Raw genomic sequence first — 15,993 nt, 5'->3', positions numbered from 1 at the left:
GCACCCTGCAGGCTCACTGCGGGTGTCACGGAGATGCTGCACGTGGCCGTTTCTCCTGAGCCCTGATGGAGAACATCAGCAAACAATGATTTCCTTCATCATTATCATCCATCTCCCTCCAACTCCACCCTCCCCTTCCTCCACCCCAAATGCTGGAGTGAATATAGGCTTCCTGAGACAGCCTGGTTTTTCTCTGATGTTGGCAAACACCCGGTTGGCACTTAAATATTTGTCCAAAAAAAAATGAGGTTTTTTTTTTAAGGCTTAGAGGAGTTCCCATTGTGGCTCAGCAGGTTAGGAACCTGACTAGTATCCATGAGGATCCGGGCTCAAACCCTGGCCTCGCTCATTGGGGTAAGGATCTGGTGTTGCCACAACCTGTGGCACAGGCTGCAGACACGGCTTGTGTGGCTGTGGTACAGACTGGCAGCTACAGCTGTGATTTGATCCCCTAACCTGGGAACCCCCATATGTTGTGGGTGCAGCCCTAAAAATGAAAAAGGCTTAGAACTGTGTCTCTTGTACACCAGACACACGAACAGCAGTGGCTGTCACTGCAGTGGTGGTGGTGGGCGGGGGGACAGGGAGGGCACCCACACCAACCCACAAGCCTTCCACACAGGCTCCCAGGCCAGGCCCCTCCTCCCACCGAACCACAGCGCCCCTCTCTCAACCCAGAAAAAATAAGCACAGAGCAAATTACTCAATACTCCCTTCCTCTTACTCCCCCAACCCCTGGCGTCTCTGTATAAACACAAAAGAAACTAAGATGTCTTGCACGATGCCTTGTACACGCAAATACAGCATATTCCATGCCTTTCACCAGGATTGATGGACACTTAGCTGGTATCCTTATGCTTTAAATACCAGTGCAAACAGAGCTTGAGTTCAGTCCACTTGAACCTCCACCCTGCTCTGTGCATCCCTCACAGATTAATGTATCCTCGAGCCTAGGATCGCTTTAAAGGCTGGCTGCATTTTTTCCCCTTGTTAATCAGGTGTGATACACATGTTTAAAACTGTGTCTTATCTCAGAGTTCCCTTTGTGGTTCAGTGGAAATGAATCTGACAAGCATTCATGAGGACACAGGTTTGATCCATGGCCTCACTCAGTGGGTTAAGGATCTGGAGTTGCTGTGAGCTGTGGTGTCGGTCAGCAGCTACAGCTCCAATTGGACCCCTAGCCTGGGAACCTCTGTATGCCATGGCAGGGCCCTAAAAAGACAAACAAATTAGAATGTAAAAAAAAAAAAATTGTGTCTTATCTCATCACCCTCACATTCAAATGAACTTCTTCAAAAGCAGTGCTGAGCCGAATGAGCAGGACTCAAGATTTACGAATGACATTTCAAACGAAGTTACCCAGTCTGGCCATTTGCCTCACACTCTGTCTGAGAGGCAAACCCAGACAGTCAGAGGGAGGTGCACCCTGCCCAGGGGGCGGGAGGAGGGGGGTGGTCTCAACCAGTTTCCTGCCGATCACCACAGGGAAGGTCCCCAGAAAAGGAAAGCTGTGATGGGGGCAAAATGACCAAGCCAGGCCCTCTCGTGGGCTTCCATGAGTGCTCGCTGCCTCTCTCTTCCGGCCTGGCCCCGTCCACTGGGAAGGGAGGGGGAGGAGAGAGGACGGTCCAGCAGTCAGAGCAGACAGGTGGGACATTGAGCCATGCCCTAGAGTCTGACTCAAATCCACTGCTTCATTCTAGCCTCTGAGCCAAAGTGCCAACTGCCTGGATCAAATGAGGCCCTTTTAATTTTCATTAATTCATACATATCTACAAGTCCCTACTGGGCACTTAGACCCCTCAGCTTTTATCGCAGCTCCCAAACTGGCCCCCTCTTGGCCAAACAGTAAATTGTCCATCCATGTTCATTAAGTGGACTCTTTTTTTTTTTTTTCCTTTTCTTCCTTATGCCATCCTGTAGCATACGGAGTTCCCAGGCCAGGGATCAGATCCAAGACACAGTTGTTACCTAAGCCACATTTGTGGCAATGCCAGATCATTAACCCACTGTGCCAGGCCGGAGATTGAAGCTGTGACCCAGTGCTCCCAAGGCACTGTTGACCCTGTTGCATCACAGTGGGTACTCCCACAGAGTGGACCGTTCTGATCAACCCATGTTTGTGAAGCATGATGTTTATGAAACAACAGAGGAATCTGTTCAGGGACAACCTCATTTGCTGTAGGTAGCAGTGATTTTTGAGGACTTTTAGCTCATTTGTTGGCTTTCTTTTGCTGATTCTTTTTTTTTTTTTTTTTTTTTTTTTACTTTTTTTTTGGGCCACACCTGCGGCATATGGAGGTTCCCAGGCTAGGGGTCGAATCGGAGCTGTAGTCACTGGCCTACGCCATAGCCACAGCAACGTGGAATCCAAGCCGTGTTTGTGACCTACACCTCAGCTCATTAGCCCACTGAGAGAGGTCAGAGATTGAACCTGCGTCCTCATGGTTACTAGTCAGATTCATTAACCACTGAGCCATGATGGGAACTCCCATTTTTGCTGATTCTTTAAACAGTTCCCACCTTCCAAAAGAAGTCCTTTCTACATATACTTTAAACATGCCCATTCTCCACTCTATTCCCCAGAATAATGAGTCTAAAGCTACCTCAAGGAGTCAAATGTATGGCCTATTTATAAACCTGTGTAGAAAGGGACACACTGGGCAGCCCCCTGGCACCTCCATCTATTCTCTTGTCCAGCTGAGAGGGGCCCAGAGAGCAGCGTCTAAACCCACCAGGTGGAAACACACCTGCAAGTCATGCTTCTCCTGCAGAATAGCATGACACATTTACATGCAATTCCATCACAGGGTCCAGGAACAATTTTACTAGCAGTCAAAAGGGATGATGTTATATGTATACATTACAAAATCATGGCCAAGACCACACATATCACAGAGAACCATGGTACTGAGCCACACCCGATAAGCTTTGGCTGAGTATTCCCATCCATGCTGTTCCTTTTCATTCTCAGCTGCCAGTGCTCAGTGCAGAGACATGACAGTACCGACCAAAAGCTTAAGATATCTGATAGGCAAAAATCGTGACGTTGAGAAAGCAGTCCATTAGCTGTTTCGCTTTTCTATTTTTACACCTTGGGAAAAGGCGGCCACCGTTTTGTCTTGGGGGAGAGACTACAGCCGAGATCCCCTGACTGGGCCTGCAGGTGGCGTCTTGGAGGTGGGGTGCCCGGCCCTGGGCTCACCTGGATCACCCCCTACCCCCACGACACTCCTTCCATGAAATGTGCAGTCTAAGGAAGGAAATTATGGGCTCTCAACCTAACAAAGCCCAAGGAGAACCCCAAGGTCATAAGAAGGTTGTCCCTTTTAACATGGTTCCTATGACGAGGGCCCATGGGTTACCTGAAATGTAGGACAGGAAAAGAAAGTGTCTCCTAATTGTCCTAAAGAAGCCCAGAGGGTCGGGGGATGGAGGACACATCTTCCAAGGATGAATGAAAGGACCAGCCTCACTCTTCCTGAACACCCACCTTTGGCCCTAAGCCTCACTGATTGGCCTTGGGAAAGCCACGCCTGGCTTCTGAGCCATTGGCAGCCTTCAGCAGGATTCTCAGGAGGTACCATTGATATGCTCTTGGCCTTGAGGGTTTACATGCTCATGCTTCAGATGGCAACAGGCTGGGGTAGAAAGAAACCTGCTACCATCTGGGATCCACCTTCCAGGCTCACAGCCCCTGACTACACACTAGGGACTGTTTCTTTGACACCCCTATACACAGGCCAGGAGTCGCCTCCAGCCTGCAGTTCACTGTGCTGGGGACTAACCGCTGCCTGTGTCTTGGTGGGGAGAGTGCAGGAGCTCGTTTCATGGTCCTGGATGGCTTTCACTAACTTTTATTCAAACTTGCAAAGTAACTAGTAAGCTGCTTCCTTTCATCTTTGGACTCAGCCCTGGATGTGGGTCTTTGGGCAACACTGAGTCAGAGACACAAGTGGTTTGAATCAAAGGGGGCTATTGAAGCCTCTTGTTCCTTTTTGACAGTTATCCCTCAACCGACTTGTGCATAAACATGTGTGCACATGCACAGACACACACACACACACACACACACACACACACACACAAAACATAAGGAAATACACCAACATGTAAGCAACAATTCTCTCTGTTTGATTAGAGGTATTTTATCCTTAACTCATTCAACCACCAGGGAACTCCTAGAGGTGGTTTTTTGTGGTCTTATTTACTACCCCCCGCCACCAAATTTTCTACAGAGTATTACTGTTATAAACGTAAGAAAAAAATAATAAATTTATAGAGCTTTTGTTCTTGGTGGAGTCTTTGAGGGATGATAATATTAATAAAAATGTCTTCCTGAGGAACAAAATCAAATTATTTTTTCAAAGAACAAAACAAAACACAATACCCCATTTTAGTTCAGGCTTAAGAATATCATAGGGGCCACAGCATGCTATACAGTAAAGCAAATCCAAAGTTCATTTGTCATTGAGTGTGAACAACAGGCCTACCTGCTGTGGGTCAGCCAGTTGCTGGAACACCAGAAGGAGACAGACACCTGCCCTCCAGCAGGGGACACACTGAGAGATGGGCAATGAAAATAACATAGCAAAGAAGGGGGCACACGGGGGCTTTGAAAGCACATGCCCATCTGATCCAAGATAGGAAGGTTGGGGTGTCAGGTGGACAGGGGCTGGACAGGGAAGGGTCAGGTCCTTCCTGTGAGCACTGGGAAACAAGACAGGGTTTTTTGTTTGTTTTCTTTTCATAGCCACACCCATGGCATATGGAGCTTCCTAGGCTAGGGGCAGAATCAGAGCTGCAGCTGCCAGTCTCTGCCACAGCCACAGCCATGCCAGATCCGAGCCTTGTCTGCAACCTACACACAATTCACGGCAATACTAGATCCTTAACCCACTGAGCGAGGCCAGGGACTGAACCCACATCCTCATGGGCACTAGTTGGGTTCTTAACTTGCTGAGCCACAACAGGAACTCCTTAAGGCAGTTTTTAGATGGGGAGTGATGGGACCACATCTGTGTCGTAGCAGAATCCTCCAATAGCAGAGGGGAGGGTATCACTTCCAAGCAAGCAAAGGATGCCTAGTGAGAGAGGGTTAGAGTGTGCAATGCAGGGAAGGGAGAACATTCAGGGGACATCTAGGGGTTAGAGCTGATGAAGCAGGTATGAGGGGAAGAGAGGAAGGAGCCAGAGTGATCCCAACAGGATGGGACAAGAGAAGGAGATGCTGCTGTGTGTTCCATCCAGAGGCTAAAGACAGAGCACAGAGATAAGCTTAGGTCTGACCTGTCCTGGGTGAGCCCAGAGTGCTTTTTTTGCACTGTCAAACCATGTTCCATCCCTACCCTAATCTCTATACACTTAATGATTTTAAAATGTGTTTCCTGCAGTAAGAAGTCCACACAAAGGGAATTATGTTCATTTTTTTTTTTTTTTCTGGCTGCACCACAGCCTGTGGAGTTCCTGGGCCAGGAATCAGATCTGAGCCACATACTCAACCTACACTGCAGCAACATCGGAACCTTTAACCCACTGTGCTGGGTCGGGGATTGAACCTGCACCCTGGTGTTACAGAAACACCGCTGATCCTGTTGTGCCACAGCAGGAACTCTGAATTCTGTTCATTCTTAGTTCTGTTTTGACATGTAAAAAGTGGAGGCTTTCTTCCATGAGACAATTTTACTGTGATGAAACCGTGCGCAGGGACCACTCACCCCTTTTTGTGTCCACAGCAGACACGGCCTGGATCAGAAGAGGCGCGTTGGACTCTGAGTACTCCACAAAGACCAGAAGCAGCTTCAGAGCAGTCTTCACCACCAGGCGGAACTGCAGGAAAAAGACAACTGTTGTGGAGCCTCAGACACAGCGGGGACCCCTAAGAGCAGCTAGCACACAGCGCTGGCTACTCCCAGCCACTCTTCTCAGCAAGGCCACTGATGCCTTCATCAATGCCTCAGAAGGTAGGCATTAGTATTATTGCCAATGCACAGATCGGGAAACTGAGGCACGGAGTACCCTGCTCAAGATCATATAGCTCAAAACAGAACCAGAATTCGAACCCAGGGTCTTTGGCCCCCGTGCTCACACCAATGGTTTCTCATCAAACAGGGTAGAGGTTGCTGAATCAGTTATTTCATTTTTATCTTTTTTTTTTTTTTTTGTCTTTTGGGGCCACACTGGCGGCATATAGAGGTTCCCAGGCTAGGGGTTGAATTGGAGCTGTCGCTGCCGACCTACACCAAAGCTCATGGCAACACCAGATCCTTAACCAGTAAGCGAGGCCAGGGACCGAACCTGCATCCTCACAGATGTGGTTGGGTTCATTGACCACTGAGCCACGATGGGAACTCCTTAGTTATTTCATTTTATTTGGACTAGATCACTGTGGGCTAGAATACTCAATTCTCAATTTTCTGGAGAGGAAGCAGGCATCTCGTCCAAAGTCTCAACAGGTCACCTGAACCACATCTGGTTCCTAAAACCATGCTTGAAGGCTTCCTGGGGCCTTAACCCAGCTCCCTGGGCCCAGGACATAGCACCTTTGAGAAGCCACACACAGCCCAGGTGCCCTCTTCAGGGGGCCAACGGCCACTCCCTGGAGCAATTCCCTGGCCTCCCAGTGGAAGCTGCCACAGATCCCCAACTGAGCTTGGCCAGCCAAGGGCTGCGGCAGCCTGCGGGGAGCATCCAGTTTAGCTCCCTACCTGTCCCCCAGGGGCTGCTGCTATAATCTTCACCTGGGGTCTCCTTTCCTGCACCCCACTTCCTCACAAGCACCTCCCTTCTTCTCAAGAACTCACATGCCAACTCCATCCTGGAAATGGGTTCAAATCTTGAGTCTGAGAAACAGAAGCCCTGCCTCAGGCTGCTCCTTCCACCCCCAACAAGTGGCAGGGTGGTTACCCCGCCCCCCATAGAGAGAAAGCACTTTCTAGGAGAGAGGCACCAGATCTGCATCCTGCCTGCAGGGCCTGGAACAGCACTTGGCACAGAGCAGGCTCAGCCATGTGCGTTGGCTGAATGAATGAATCACCTAATGAGCAGCCAATCAACAGAACTGGCTTTTCTTACAAATCTGACAAGATAGAGAACAGGTCTGTTTGTCTTTTTCTTTCATGAGTGCTTGTGTAATTGCTAGAGTTGAGACTGGTAATCTGGAAGTTCAGGGGTATCTGATACTAGTGTGACATACACATAGGAAAGACCAATGATGGGTAATATCCTGACTTTATAATATTCCATGGACTTTCAAGTGAGTTGTTTCTATGTCAATAAAAGGAGAGATATTAAGAATCACATCCCCTCACCCCTATCCCCAAAGCTGTAGAGAACTGACTCCAGGCTCTTCATTTGCTCTGTGACTGAGAAAGGCCCAGTGCCTCCCTTAGGCACCTGCTCACATCAAAATATTAGGGACTTGGAGTTCCCGTTGTGGCTCAGTGGGTTAAGAATCCAACTAGTATCTATGTGGATGAGGGTTTGATCCCTGGCCTTGCTCAGTGGGTTAAGGATCCGGCAATGCTGTGAGCTGTGGTGTAGGTTGCAGATGAGGCTCGGATCCCGAGTTACTGTGGCTGTGGTGTAGGCTGGCAGCTGCAGCTCCAATTCGACCTCTAGCCTGGGAACTTCCATATGCCACAGATGTGGCCCTAAAAAGAAGGAAAAAAAAAATCCCTCTATAACTCAAAGCTTTCCAGGCCTGGTACCTGACATCATCACTCCTCAATGTCAGTGTGACCAAAACAGAACTCTTGATTTACACACATGCTCCTTCTACCCAACTCACCACCCCTAGCAGGTTCCTTCCACAGGTCCCCACCTGTGGACAAGGCCCGCCATCCACTGAGTGGGAGTGGGAGTCACCCTGCACTCCTCCCACCGGACCCCACAATGACTCCATCTTCCAGGGCTGTCAGGAGCTACCCCTGACATGTCCCCATCACCCTGTCCACCCTAGGCTACCGTGAGAACTTCCTAAGTACTTCTGGGCTCGTCACTGTGAAATCTATTCTCCAATGGCAGCCAGTGTGACACTTGCATTCTCCACTCACCACATTCAGGGTAGAATCCACCCCCGCTGGCTTTATGTCCCCACCTCTGCCAAGCTCTCTGACCCCGTTTCCTGTCACCCTCCCTCTGCCCAGGGTGCTCCCACCAGCCGCCTTTAGTCATGTGACTATGTGCTTGCACATAGCTGGTCCATGACTCACTGTCTTCTCGTTGGTTATTCCCTAACCAGACACCACAGGACTGGCCTTTCCTTACCCTTCAGGTCTGAGACATTTCCTCTCAGGGGAAGTGGCTTCCTGACTATTTCATCTGAAGGGGCCCCTTGGTCACTCACATCACCTTGTTTTATCTTCTTCACATCCTTTATCATGACCTGAAATTTCTACATATACATATGCTCACCTGATACTCCTCTGTTGCCACCCCCACCCCTACTCCACCCCTGGTGACTAGAAGAGCAAAACAGAAGCTACCTGGTGGCAGAGACGCTTTTTTAGCTGATACACTGGAAACAGGATCACGTCCAAGGAGTGGCTGGGTCAGTATTGCACATGAAGTGCCGGCCAGCATGTCCTTTGCACTGAAGCTTGTTCTGCAAACCCAAACCTTTAAGTGTGGGGAGCGAGTCTCCTGGGCCCCACTTCCATTCCCCACTCCATCCCAGTCTCAGCAAAGCTGAGGTTCCCCCACAACTGTACTGAGGACAAGCAGTGCTTTGGGCTCCATTCTCCTGGTGACATCTTTTCTTTTTTTTCTTTTTCTTTTTTGTCTTTTTAGGGCTGTACCTGCGGCATATGGAAGTTCCCAGGCTAGGGCTGCATTTGCGAACTACACAGCTCACGGCAATGCCGGATCTTTAACCCACTGAGTGAGGCCAGGGATCAAACCTGCATCCTCGTGGATACTAGTCTGATTTGTTACCTCTGAGCTACAAAAGCAACTCTCCCTGGTGACATTTTTATCACAGTGGGAACAGTTCATGTGAGGCCTTTGAACTCTTTAAAGCATTTTCTTTCTTTCTCCCTTTTTTTAAAAGTATGGTTGATTTACAGTGTGGTACCAATTTCTGCTGTATAGCAAAGTGACTCAGTCATACACATATTTATATACATTATTGTTTTTAATAATATTTTCTATCATGGTCTATCCTGGGAGATTAGATATAGTTCCCTGTTGAACTCTTTAAAGCATTTTCTTTCCTTCTTTCCTCCTTCCTTGCTTTTCCTCTCTCTCTCTCCTTCCCTCCCTCCTTCCCTCCCTCTATTCCTCCCTTTTTTTCTTTCAGCTGTGCCCACAGCATACAAAAGTTCCTGGCACCATAGAAGTAACCAGAACCACAGCAATGACAATGCTGGATCCTTAACCCACTGAACCATTGGGGACTCCCTCGTCAGAGCATTTTCACATTCATACCTGAGTCCCACATTTGGTCCTATGCTCTCCTGGACTGGGAATAGACCACATCTCAGAGTATTCTTCTGGGGTAGGTGGGAAGGCATGAGGAATGGTGTTCTCTTTGTATATTTAGAGCTGAAGAGATTTCTCCCAGTAAATAAAACAACCCAGCAAGTCCAGGCTTGGCGACCTCCTCAGAGAGTGGACTATGATTATGTGGTTTAAGCCTCCTTAGTGCCTTTGTGGGAAAGAATCTGGCTGCTGCCCAGCCACCCCCCACCCCCACCGCCCCATCAGCTGGTCCCAGCAGGGCCCCTTACATCTGTCTCACCAAGGTTCCTTCTGGGCATCTCTGTGATCATGGGGCCTGGGCTGACAGGGTCTCAGGGACCCAGAATCCCTCTCTGAGTAAGAAACCAATTTTCTCAGGAAGTCTTTTTTTTTTTTCCTATTAATCTCGACATGCTGGTTCATGCCATCTTCTCCTTTGCTAGAAAGGCTCTGTTTAGAGATCTTTTGGTGCTGTGATTTTACTTTTAAAAATCCCTAAATGCTTCTGATTCATGATTTTAGGTTTCTATGAATTTGGCTTTTACTGGGTCTAAGTTCATGTTCATGTACGTTTGGAAGCCTTACTGTGTAAAATGAATCACAAACATAGTTAAACTACTTTACGAAAAAAGAGAGCATTCACACATTAATTTTATGGAAATGAATGGTACTAATTGTGAGCATGTCCTAACTAATCATCAAACTACATCCAGCAGGACTCCTCCTCAGAAATACCTCACTAGCTTCATGGCACAGACTTGAAAGTTAATAAAAGTACCTGACTTCAAAAGCTTTCTGCATCAAACCCTCATTTATCCAGGAATCACTTAATTTAATGTCCTCAAGTATCTGGAATGCTATCAAAATGCTCCAAAGCCTTGAAGCTGCCACAAAAGAGGCCACACATCCATTCTTCTGAGTCCAAACATGCTGCTCATCTCAAAGCTCTTAAGAATCCACACTTGGTGCCACTGCAGTTTATCCTAAGACACATTCTAACAGGAGTGGCCATTGAGACTCTCAATCTGCTGAAAAGAGGCAAACCAAAGGCCAGTAATGGGTCAGGAGAGGCAGGCCCATCATGACAGCAGGAGGGAGGACCTCAAATGAGGAGGGCGGGGACAAGAGGCATAGATGCCGACACACCACTGCAGGGCTGGGACACTGACGGCTTCTCAAAGGGCCGAGGCAGCGAAAGGCCAATAAGATTTTCAGCTCCTCCTGAAGCTCCTTCATGTTCCAATGTGGGTTTCATTCCAAAGACTTATAGGCTCAAATACCTGCCTATCTGTCTAGCACTGAAGGAAAAGAAAGAATTGATTCTCATTCTCTCTCTCTTTTAAAAAATTTATTTTTAGGGCCACACCTGCAGCATATGGAAGTTCCCAGGCTAGGGAATCCAATCAGAGCTGCAGCTGCTGGCCTATGCCACAGGCACAGCAACGCCAAATCTGAGCCCCATCTTCGACGTACACAACAGCTCACAGCAATGCTGGATCCTTAACTCAGTGAGCGAGGCCAGAAATTGAAAAAGCATCCTCACGGACACTATGGTGGGTTCTTAACCCACTGAGCCGCACTGGGACTCCTGATTCTTATTCTAATGGAGTATCAATCACTTGGCAAGACTAAGCAACTGGTCACAAAACAGTTAAACAGGGCCACAGGGATCTGCGAAACAGTGATTCTTTCTAAGACCCATCAGACATGGGAAAGCAGACTGCCCATGTCCAGAGGTTCTGAGTGGCCCTTGCTAAGGCTATTGCAGAAGGAATTCAGAGCCTGGGTGGGGGTGAGCTGGCTGAGCCCATTTAAAGTCCCTCCCAGTCCCGAGATGCTTCCTCTTCTTTCAGTGTCTTGAGTGCCTTCCTGATATCCAGCACCCAGTGAGGTTCTGTAAGGGAGTCAGGAAGCCTTGGCTCTGCCTTTAAGGAGATGGTCATCCCACTGCAGAGAGAGGAGTTAGAATCCCTACCCACCACACAAGTGAGAGCATCTCCCTGCCAGAGGCCCTCAGAGCCAGGGTGCCGAGAACAGAGGGCACCTTCCAGAGCGGGATCCTCAGAGCGAACAGGAGAGTCAGGCAGAGAGGCTCAGAGCTGACCCTTCTGGGTGGAGCAGAAGGACCATGTGACAACCTTTGCGTTTCTGCTTATACCAATCATCCCACTCTTGTAAGGCTGGAGGAGACACACTGGGGGTCTAGATCGAGACTTTGGGCTACACACTACTGATTTTTTTATACAGTTGACCTTTGAATAACATGGGCTTGAGATGCATGGGTCCACTTATATGCAGATTTTTTTCAAAAGTAATTACCTCAGTGCTATACCATCCACAGTTGGTTGAATCCATGGAGGCAGAACCATGGATTTGGAACTGTGGATAGGGAGGAACCACACATACAGAGAGCTGACTATGATCTAAATGTAGATTTTCAACTCCTTGGAGGGTCTGCGTCCTTGACCTCCATATAATTCAAAGGTCAGCTATAATTATATTCTAGGAAATACTAGTACTCAATTTCAATGCTGTCCATTATAATAAATTACACTTTATACTGCTTTACAACATGCAGCTAAAACAACATATATAACAAGACTCTGAAACAACCCCTTTGCACGAGGAGAGGAACATGGAGGCGGCTGTGGACTGTGTTTCTCATAAGTACATAGCCAGCTTTGTGGGAAGTAGGGCTGAGCCTTACTCTGTGCTGCAGCTGTCATTCTCACTCTCTGTTCCTCCACAGAATAAAATTGAGGCCATGAGGCTTCAGAGGAAGAGAGTGACTGATGACCCAGGGATGTAACATTTGTCAGGTCAAGTTGCACTCAAGGATCAAGCCTCCAGATTGCGGGAACAACTCGGGACTCCAGTGTCACCTTCATGCGTGGGAGGCATGGGGGGGCAGGGGGAGCGGAATGGTGCCCACGCAGTGCTTGGCTGGTGTTTTTAAGCATTTTTCAGGTCCCAAACCCCCAATCCAGTGGGACTGGCATATGCAGTATATGGACTAATTGGCCAACAGGGGCCTGCTGTAGAGCACAGAGAACTCGACCCAATATTCTGTGATAATCTATGTGGGAAAAGAATCTGAAAGAGAACAGATGTATGAACATGTATAACCAAATTGCTTTGTTGTACAGCAGAAATTATTGCATTATAAAAGAACTATATTTCAATAAAACATTAAAAAATGAAAAAAAAAACTTCCAATTAAACCCACAGGGAGGGCATGAAGTAAGCCTGTACAGAACTCAGGTGTCTAGCATTTTTTTGTTTGTTTGTTCGTTTGTTTTTGTTTTTTTAGGGCTGCACCCATGGCATATGGAGGTTCCCAGGCTAGGGGTCAAATTGAAGCTGTAGCTGCTGGCCTACACCATAGCCACAGCAAAGCAGGGCTCGAACCATGTCTGTGACCTACACCACAGGTCATGACAACGCCGGATCCTTAACCCACTGAGCAAGGCCAGGGATCGAACCTGTGTCCTCATGGATGCTAGTCAGATTCGTTTCCACTGAGCCATAATGGGAATTCCCAGGTGCCTAGGTTTTAGAGAAAATGTAACCACCAGATGTGCGGAAAAGGAATAAAAGGCAGTTTCTCAGTAATTCTGCACTTAGAAGCAAACCAGAACTCCCTTCCTGTTTTACTGAACTCAGAAAAAAAAAAAAAAAAAAAAAAAAAACCAAGAACTATACTGAGCAGGTCAAACACACTGCATATTAAGTAGAAATAAAAGCCTTCCCCCCATCTTTAAATTCCTACTCCTCTTCTAAAAAGTCAGCAACTATACAAAGAAAACCTTTCCAAACCTTAGGCTTTAACTTACAAAGGGGGTTAGAAAGGCCTGCTTCATTTATTTGTTTCATTTTCCACTAAAAAAATATAAGTATGTTGGAGTCCCCATCGCATGGCTCAGTGGTTAACGAATCCGACTAGGAACCATGAGGTTGTGGGTTCGATCCCTGGCCTTGCTCAGTGGGTTAAGGATCCGGCGTTGCTGTGAGCTGTGGTGTAGGTCGCAGACGTGGCTCGGATCCCGCGTTGCTGTGGCTCTGGCGTAGGCCGGTGGCTACAGCTCCGATTCAACCCCTAGCCTGGGAACCTCCATATGCCATGGGAGCGGCCCAAAGAAATAGCAAAAAGACAAAAAAAAAAAAAATCGTTTAAAAAAAAAAAGAAATTGGAAGGTAATATGATTCACAAAGCTTTGCCACATTGTTTACATGCTTACCAGAACTAAAGATATACTGAATATTTTACTAACAATACAAATTCAAGTGATTTAGGATACTTATCTTTAAAAACTCTTTTTAAACACTTTATTCCAAAGACACAGACTCAAGTTCAGAAGTCCTAAGCACAATGCTCAAAATGGGCCCTAAAGCCTTTATAACTGGTTATCGAACAGATGCCTTGTACTCTAAATCTCTCCCTTCCTATGATGTCATCTGCAAAACGGGGTGAGTCTTATCAGAAATAAAGTAAAGGTCCAACTATATTCTCTGAGTACAGAATTCTGAGCTGTGGCTTTCAGGTATCTGTGGGGAAGGTGGGTAGACACCAAGGCTGGCACATCTGCCAGGACAGGAAGTCACCTGCTTCAAATCCATGTGCCATGGCCTCAGGGCCTGATGGCCACCTGTTCATGATCCAGTACAATTTGCAGAAAGGGAACTAACCGAGGGACTAAAGTAGTAGCCAAATGTGAGGCTTGAAACCTCTAAAGTTTTTAATTCTGCAAAAATTAAAAACCAAAAGCAATAGGAAATTTTGCAGAATGGAAAATACAGAAGATGTTTCAAAAACATCAGGAGTTCCCATTGTGGCCCAGTGGTAATGAACCTGACTAGTATCCATGAGGACACGGGTTGGATTCCTGGCCTCACTCAGTGGGTTGGGGATCTAGCACTGCCGTGAGCTGTGGTGCAGGTTGCAGATGTGGCTCAGAGCCAGCATTGCTGTGGCTGTGGCTTAGGCTGGCAGCTGTAGCTCTGATCTGACCCCAAGCCTAGGAACTTCCATATGCCACAGGTGTGGCCCTAAAAATCAAAACAAACAAACAAGCAAATAAATGCCACAATAATAAATAATGCTACAAATGAACATGTTCTACTGAGACAACATTCTGGGGTCTAGCTGGAGGTTTCTTTAAAGAACAGTGACTAAAAGTGGACAAGACCAGAAACATTTGCTAACTTTCCCTAAGGATACTCAGTGTAATTATGAAGAGTTAGTTGATAACAGGTAACATGGATCCACTCTGTTGTTAATGAAGCACTTCCAAAACCCTGCATGGAAATACTGCCTTAAGGAACACCTTGAGAGTATCTTCCGAGTAAAGGAGAGAAGCCAACCAGGGTGGGTTCTTGTCCAGTGAAAGACAATCCCATCTTCAGATGCAAACCCTCCTGTCCTAGGAAACTATATAACTTGCCATCCAGCTAATTTCTGAAGGAAGTCAGAGAAAAACACAGGCCAACCTTATTCTTTCTACTGTACTATAGGGAACCCCATCTTTCCCTCTGGTGCAAAAACATAAGCCTCTGGGGGTTCCTGCTGTGGCTCAGCGGGTTAAGGACCCAATGACTCTATGAGGATGCAGATTTGACCCCTGCCTGGCTCAGCGGGTTATGGATCTGGCATTGCTGCAAGATGCAGCAGAGGCTGCATGATGAGGCTCAAATCTTGTGTTGCCGTGGCTGTGGCATAGGCTACAGCTGCAGCTCTGATTCGATCCCTGGCCCAGGAACTTCCGTGTGTCACAAAGGCAGCTGTAAAAAGAAAAAAAAAAAATTAAACCTGGGGGAAAAGCAACAAATATACTTTTCTGAGCAAGAATCAAGGTTAAAGAACTTTCTGAGGTAAATAACCAGCTCTGGAAACATGACAATGGGCCACCAAGCCTCAGGAATGGTGAATGTGCTGTTGACAAGAGTCTGGCAGTCAGCTCAAGTCTCATTGCAGTGGGTAGAGAAGGTTGGCAGGTGAGGACCGGCAGGGGGAGGGGGGCTGCAGAGATGGGGTTAACAGCACTGGCAGAGGCAAACTTGAGCCTGCAAGGCTACTCCCGGGGTGACTTCCAGAAGCCTTTGCTCTTCTCCATCCTCCCGTGCACCCGACTCTCCTAGAACACCTCTTCCAGAGGAACAGCTCACCGGCTGTGCTGGAGTTTTTACATCACTCCACAAGTTCTTCCATACTAGAACCACCCATTCCTAGTCTCTCCTACTTCTAGAACACAGCTGCTAGTCCTTGGCCACATGCCCTAAAAGGGCAGACAGGTCAAAGTCCCACCCCGCTCCTATTTCTCCCAAGAGAGGTTCTCATCTATGAAATTAGTAGTAAGCTGCCATTCTGATGTATCGACAAGTCTCTTGAGAGTTGTGGTTTCTTTTTCTTTTGGCCTTTTTTTTTTAAGGGCCGCACCTGCAGCATATGGAAGTTCCCCGGCTAGGGGTCAAATTGGAGCTACAGCTGCCAGCCTACACCACAGCCACAGCAATGCCAGATCTGAGATGAAACTG

The 15,993-nt window shown here is 47.6% G+C and overlaps 1 protein-coding gene across 30 annotated transcripts in view; it reads right to left on the bottom strand.

Annotated features, from left to right (window-relative positions):
* FHOD3 (formin homology 2 domain containing 3) overlaps positions 1–15,993 on the bottom strand; it is a 548,282-nt gene that overhangs the window by 205,282 nt on the left and 327,007 nt on the right. For all 30 annotated transcript variants that reach the window (XR_014807874.1, XR_014807875.1, XR_014807876.1 and 27 more), the window contains exon 7: positions 5,721–5,832. Coding sequence is in view for 27 of the 30 variants with exons in the window: in XM_021096273.2 (XP_020951932.2) it covers positions 5,721–5,832 (112 nt within the window). In the remaining 3 variants the exon portion in view is untranslated. The remainder of the gene's footprint in view (positions 1–5,720; positions 5,833–15,993) is intronic.

Source organism: Sus scrofa, chromosome 6, assembly GCF_054392235.1.
Source record: "Sus scrofa isolate SSC_HxYL_T2T_F1_AM1 chromosome 6, Sscrofa_HxYL_maternal_Yorkshire_Landrace_v2.0, whole genome shotgun sequence".
NCBI lineage: Eukaryota > Metazoa > Chordata > Mammalia > Artiodactyla > Suidae > Sus > Sus scrofa.
The sequence above is the reverse complement of the archived record's forward strand: the minus strand, read 5'-3'. Positions and strand labels throughout refer to the sequence as shown.